Below are 7881 nucleotides of genomic sequence, written 5' to 3' on the forward strand. Positions count from 1 at the left end.
GGCACCACGACTCCAGAAAGTACTACCACAGAGACCACAACAACAGAAAGCACAACAACGGACATTACGACAACAGAAAGTACCACAACTGGTACCACAACTCCAGAAAGTACAACAGTGGAAACCACAACAACAGACACTACAACAACAGAAAGTACCAGCACCGTTACCACAGCTCCAGAAAGTACAACAACAGACACTACAACAACAGAAAGTGAAACCACTGGCACCACAACTCCAGAAAGTACTACTACAGAGACCACAACAACAGAAAGCACCACAACGGACATTACGACATCAGAAAGTAGCACCTCTGGTACCACCAGTCTAGAAAGTACAACAGCAGAGACCACAATAACAACAGACAGCACCACAATGGATACTACAACAACAGAAAGCACCACCACTGGTACCACAACTTCAGAAAGTTCAACAGCAGAAACTTCAACAACAACTGAAAGCATCACAACCGATACTACAACTACAGAAAGCACAACTGAATCCACAACAACAGAAAGTACAACAATAACAGAAAGTACCACGATGGGTAGTCCAACAACAGAGAGCACTACCATCGTTACCACAACTCCAGAAAGTACAACAGTGGAAATCACAACAACAGACGCTACAACATCAGAAAGTTCCACCACCATTACCACAACTCCAGAAAGTACAACAACAGAAAGCACCACAATGGATACTACAACAACAGTAAGTACCACAACTGGTAGCACAACCCAAGAAAGTACAACAACAGATACCACAACAACAGACAGCACCACGATGGGCACTACAACAACAGAAAGCACCACCACTGGTACCACAACTTCAGAAAGTACAACAGCAGACACTACACCAACAGAAAGCACAACAACTGAGGTAACAACAACGGAAAGCACTACAAAAACAGAAAGTACAACCACCAGTACCACAACTCCAGAAAGTACAACAACGGAGACGGCAACATCAGAAAGCACCACACCTGAAGGAACAACAGACAGCACCACCACCACCGGTACCACAATAGCAGAAAGCACCACAACTGAGAGAACTACAGAAATTAACACAAGCCAATATTAGTTTTAATGTCTTCTTAAAATTAATTCTATACATAGTGGCTCCACAGAAACTTAAAATAAGATCCATATCTAATAAAATGTAGTGGAAGAATAAACTCAACATTGAGGTACTTTATATACAAACAGTGCACTCTGAAAGACAATTATTTTATTTAAAAAATGTATTAATAAAAATGGTAACAATCCCAGAGTGCTTTTTTCAATTATCTTTTATTTTAAATAATTAATCTAACAATTTATTAAATCATCCTTCTGTAACAATGTAAGAATATTTTGCTATTTAATAATAATAATAATAAAAATATTAAATTAAGTCTTCTATCCATAACACTGATACAATTTCTATAGAAGATCAAGAATATATCTCTACAGCATAAAAATGTAAGTGTTCATTGAGAGCTAATAAAAATAATCTTTTGCAAACTGTTTCCCAGTGATATTCCTAACTTGACCCTACACCTAAAGTGTCTTGTTTAAATGGGAGGAAGTTTCTCCAATGCTTTAAAATGTACAGTTGTGAAGCTGAACCTTAAGAGGGAAAAAACTGCATTGTTTTCTCTGTAATATTCTCAGAACAATTTCTAACATATAATTTTTAAATAGGTAAAGTAATTTAAGGTAGTAAATACAGTAGTTTGCGATGAAATACCAATATGAGCAATGCATCAGTCTTAATCTTCTTAGACCTAAATGCATCATTTGACACTTGATTATTTAATTTTGCTTAACAGACTAGAAATTGGTCTCTCTGGTAATATTCTAAATTGATTCAAGACGTATATTGGGAGAAAGGTAATAATGTATTAAAATAGGTGACTATGTATCAATGAAATATTAGGTACTCTATGCTGTTCCTGAAAATAGAAGATAGAAGTAAAGAACCTAGGTGTAATTATGGACTATGATTTTAGTTAAAATCTCACATTAATCAAGCGACAAACATTTTATTTATTATTTTTGCTCGTCTTGATTACTTTAATGCTATGTACACTATCTTATACCTAAGTTACAATTGATACAAAATTCAGCTGTCAAAGTACAAATGAAATTAAGAAGGAGAGACCATATTAATGGTTTTAATACAATTACATTGGTTGCCAGTTCAGCAAAGAATTGATTTTTATGTTAATGTGTTCCAAATCAAAGTTTCAGATCTTCTAGTGCTGGTCATTTGGCAAACTATACAATAAATCCTAAGTGACTCTGTGGTGATCCTTTTAGCCACTAAACCCCCAAAATTTGGAACTGTCAACCAATTTAAATTAGAAAGGCTTCACTCTTTCATATATAAAAAAAAATAAACCCCCAAAATTTGGAACTGTCAACCAATTTAAATTAGAAAGGCCTCAATCTTCCATTAAAAAAACAAAACAAGTCAAGACAAGTCTTTTTAAAATATTAATTTATCATTCTGATATCAGTTTTAATTATTGTGTGAAGTTGCAGTGTCAATGTGGCAAATTTATATTTGTTTGTTTGTAGTTTTTAAATTGTTGTTAAGCACTATGAGCTGCATTTTATGTATTAAAAGTGCTAAACAAAGTTTGGTAAATGTTTTACTATTATTTAACAACAGAAAGCCTCACGACTCCAGAAAGCACCACAATGGAGACCACCGCAAAAGACAGTACAACCACTGGCACCACAACTCCAGAAAGTACTACCACAGAGACCACAACAACAGGAAGCACCACAACGGACATTACGACAACAGAAAGTATGACCACTGGTACCACCACTCTAAAAAGTACAACAGAAGAGACAACCATAACAACAGACAGCACCACAATCGATACTACAACAACAGAAAGCACCACCACCGGTACCACAACTTTTGAAAGTACAACAGCAGAAACTTCAACAACAACTGAAGGCATCACAACTGAGATAACAACAGAAAGTACAACCTCCGGTACCACAACACCAGAAAGTACAACAGCAGAGACAACAATAATAACAGACAGCATGACAACTGAGACAACAACAGAAAGTACAACCTCCGGTACCACAACACCAGAAAGTACAACAGCAGACACTACAACTAGAGAAAGTACAACTGAATCCACAACAACAGAAAGTACATCAACAACAGAAATCACTACCATTGGTACCACAACTCCAGAAAGTACAACAGTGGAGATCACAACAACAGACGCTACAACATCAGAAAGTACCACAACAATAGACAGCACCACAATGGACACTACAACAACAGAAAGCACCACAATGGAGACCACCACAACAGAAAGTGCAACCACTGGCACCACAACTCCAGAAAGTACTACCACAGAGTCCACAACAACAGAAAGTACAACAACGGACATTACGACAACAGAAAGTACCACCTCCGGTACCACCCCTCTAGAAAGTACAACAGCAGAGACCACAATAACAACAGACAGCACCACAATGGATACTACAACAACAGAAAGCACCACCACTGGTACCACAACTTCAGAAAGTTCAACAGCAGAAACTTCAACAACAACTGAAAGCATCACAACCGATACTACAACTACAGAAAGCACAACTGAATCCACAACAACAGAAAGTACAACAATAACAGAAAGTACCACGATGGGTAGTCCAACAACAGAGAGCACTACCATCGTTACCACAACTCCAGAAAGTACAACAGTGGAGATCACAACAACAGACGCTACAACATCAGCAAGTACCACAACTGGTAGCACAACTCAAGAAAGTACAACAGCAGACACTACACAAACAGAAAGCACCACAACAACAGACAGCACCACGATGGGCACTACAACAACAGAAAGCACCACCACTGGTACCACAACTTCAGAAAGTACAACAGCAGACACTACACCAACAGAAAGCACAACAACTGAGGTAACAACAACGGAAAGCACTACAAAAACAGAAAGTACAACCACCAGTACCACAACTCCAGAAAGTACAACAACGGAGACGGCAACATCAGAAAGCACCACACCTGAAGGAACAACAGACAGCACCACCACCACCGGTACCACAATAGCAGAAAGCACCACAACTGAGAGAACTACAGAAATTAACACAAGCCAATATTAGTTTTAATGTCTTCTTAAAATTAATTCTATACATAGTGGCTCCACAGAAACTTAAAATAAGATCCATATCTAATAAAATGTAGTGGAAGAATAAACTCAACATTGAGGTACTTTATATACAAACAGTGCACTCTGAAAGACAATTATTTTATTTAAAAAATGTACTAATGAAAATGGTAACAATCCTAGAGTGCTTTTTTCAACTATTTGTTATTTTAAATAATTAATCTTACAATTTGTTAAATCATCCTTCTGTAACAAGGTGTAAAGATTTTGCTATTAAATAATGATAATAATAAATTCAGGCTTCTGTACGTATTACTGATAAAAATTATATAGAAAAATCAAGAATATATATCTACAGCATAAAAATGGAAGTGTCCATTGAGAGCTAATAAAAATAATATTTTGCAAACTATTTCTCAGTGATATTCCTAACTTGACCCTACACCTAAAGTATGGTGTTTAAATGGCAGGAAGTTTCTCCAATGCACTAAAATGTACAGTTGTGAAGCTGACATTTATGGGGGAAAAGACTGCATTGTTTTCTCTGTAATATTCTCAGACGAATTTCTAACATATAATTTTTAAATAGGTAAAGTAATTTAAGGTAGTAAATAGTTTGCGATGAAATACCAATATGAGCAATGCATCAGTCTTAATCCTCTTAGACCTAAATGCATCATTTGACACTTGATTATTTAATTTTGCTGAACAGACTAGAAATTGGTCTCTCCGGTAATATTCTAAATTGATTCAAGACGTATATTGGGAGAAAGGTAATAATTTATTAAAATAGGTGACTATGTATCAATAAAATATTAAGAACTATATGCTGTTCCTGAAAGATAGAAGTAAATATCCTAGGCGTAATTATGGACTATGATTAGAGTTGTAAATCTCACATTAATCAAGCGACAAACTCTTTATTTATTATTTTTGCTCATCGTGATTACTTTAATGCTATGTACACTGTCTTATACCTAAGTTACTATTGATACAAAATTCAGCTGTCAAAGTACTAATGAAATTAAGAAGGAGAGACCATATTAATGGTTTTAATATAATTACATTGGTTGCCAGTTCAGCAAAGAATTTATTTTGATGTTAATGTGTTCCAAATCATATTTTCAAATCTTCTAGGGCTGGTCTTCTTGTAAACTATACAATACATCCTAAGTGACTCTGTGGTGATCCTTTTAGCCACTAAACCCCCAAAATTTGGAACTGTCAACCAATTTAAATTAGAAAGGCCTCACTCTTACATTAAAAAAACAAAACAAGTCAAGAAAAGTCTTTTTAAAATATTAATTTATCATTCTGATATCAGTTTTAATTATTGTGTGAAGTTGCAGTGTCAATTAATTTAGCATTCTGATATCAGTTTTAATTACTGTCTGAAGTTGCAGTGTCAATGTGATATGTTTTTATTGTTATTTGTAGTATTTTTTTATTTCTTGGTAAGCACTATGAGCTGCATTTTATGTATTAAAATTGCTAAACAAAGTTTGGTAAATATTTTACTATTTTGTAATAACAGAAAGCACCACAGTGGAGACCACCACATCAACCGAAAGTACAACTACTGGCAGCACAACTCTAGAAAGTACTACCACAGAGACCACAACAACAGATAGCACCACAATGGACATTATGACAACAGAAAGTACCACCTCCGGTACAACCATTTTAGAAAGTACAACAGCAGAGACCAAAATAACAACAGACAGCACCACGATGGATACTACAACAACAGAAAGCACGACCACCGGTACCACAACTTCAGAAAGTTCAACAGCAGAAACTTCAACAACAACTGAAAGCATCACAACTGAGACAACAACAGAAAGTACAACCTCCGGTACCACAACACCAGAAAGTTCAACATCAGACACTACAACAACAGAAAGTAAAACAACAGAAAGCACCACAACAGATGCTACAACTACAGAGAGCACAACTGAATCCACAACAACAGAAACCACTACCATTGGAACCACAACTCCAGAAAGTTCAACATCAGAAACTTCAACAACAACTGAAAGCATCACAACAGATACTACAGCTACAGAAAGCACAACTGAATCCACAACAACAGAAAGTACAACAATAACAGAAAGTACCACAATGGGTAGTACAACAACAGAAAGCACTACCATCGGTACCACAACTCCAGAAAGTACAACAGTGGAGATCACAACAACAGACGCTACAACATCAGAAAGTACCACCACCACTACCACAACTCCAGAAAGTACAACAGTGGAGATCACAACAACAGACGCTACAACATCAGAAAGTACCACCACCACTACCACAACTCCAGAAAGTACAACAGTGGAGATCACAACAACAGACGCTACAACATCAGAAAGTACCACCACCACTACCACAACTCCAGAAAGTACAACAACAGAAAGCACCACAATGGATACTACAACAACAGCAAGCACCACGACTGGTAGCACAACTCAAGAAAGTACAACAACAGAGACCACAACAGCAGAAAGCACCACAACAACAGACAGCACCACAATGGACACTACAACAACAGAAAGCACCACGACTCCAGAAAGCACCACAATGGAGACTACCACAAAAGAAAGTGCAACCACTGGCACCACAACTCAAGAAAGTACTACCACAGAGACCACAACAACAGGAAGCACCACAACGGACATTATGACAACAGAAAGTACCACCACTGGTACCACCACTCTAGAAAGTACAACAGCAGAGACAACCGTAACAACAGACAGCACCACAATCGATATTACAACAACAGAAAGCACCACCACCGGTACCACAACTTTTGAAAGTACAACAGCAGAAACTTCAACAACAACTGAAAGCATCACAACCGATACTACAACTACAGAAAGCACAACTGAATCCACAACAACAGAAAGTACCACGATGGGTAGTACAACAACAGAAAGCACCACCACTGGTACCACAACTCCAGAAAGTACAACAGCAGAAACTTCAACAACAACTGAAAGAATCACAACAGATACTACAACTACAGAAAGCACAACTGAATCCACAACAACAGAAAGTACCACGATGGGTAGTACAACAACAGAAAGCACTACCATCGGTACCACAACTCAAGAAAGTACAACAACAGACGCGACAAAAACAGACAGCACCACTATTGATACAGCAACAACAGGAAGCACCACCATCGGTACCACAACTTCAGAAAATACAACAACGGAGACGGCAACATCAGAAAGCACCAAAACAGATGGAACAACAGACAGCACCACCATCGGTACCGAATAAAAATACATTTTAAATGAATGGAAACGGTAACAATCCATGAGTGCTGTTTTACTATTATTTATGTTATTTTAAATAACTAATCTTATAATTTAAATCATCCTTCTGTAACCATATGTGAAGATTTTGCATTATATATAATAATTAATTAATGAATTAATTAAGTTATCCTTACATTACACTGATAAAATATCTAAAGAATCAAGAATATATCCACAGCATAAAATTGAAGTGTTCAGGAGTAAGTAGAAAGTACCACAACAGAGACCACAACAAGCACCACCAGCAGCACCACAATTCCAGAAAGTACAACAACAGATACCACAGCTGCAAAAGCACCACAACAACTAAAAGCACCTTAAAAGTCACTACAATAGAAAGTATCACCAATGGTACCACAACTGCAGAAAGTACAACACTACAAAGCATGTAAAATGTAAAAATCACTTCAGTGTGTTCGT

At 36.9% G+C, this 7881-nt stretch overlaps 1 protein-coding gene across 1 annotated transcript; it reads left to right on the top strand.

Moving 5' to 3' along the window:
* Positions 1-8: 8 nt before the first annotated feature.
* Positions 9-7881, top strand: LOC107667710 (mucin-22-like). The gene is made up of 4 exons (XM_016459436.1): positions 9-670; positions 5832-5951; positions 6171-6236; positions 6510-7881. The coding sequence occupies exons 1-4, from the start codon at positions 376-378 to the stop codon at positions 7421-7423; spliced, it is 1395 nt and encodes a 464-aa protein (XP_016314922.1). The 5' UTR covers positions 9-375; the 3' UTR covers positions 7424-7881.

This window comes from Sinocyclocheilus anshuiensis, unplaced genomic scaffold, assembly GCF_001515605.1.
Source record: "Sinocyclocheilus anshuiensis isolate Anshui unplaced genomic scaffold, SAMN03320099.WGS_v1.1 scaffold493, whole genome shotgun sequence".
Lineage (NCBI taxonomy): Eukaryota > Metazoa > Chordata > Actinopteri > Cypriniformes > Cyprinidae > Sinocyclocheilus > Sinocyclocheilus anshuiensis.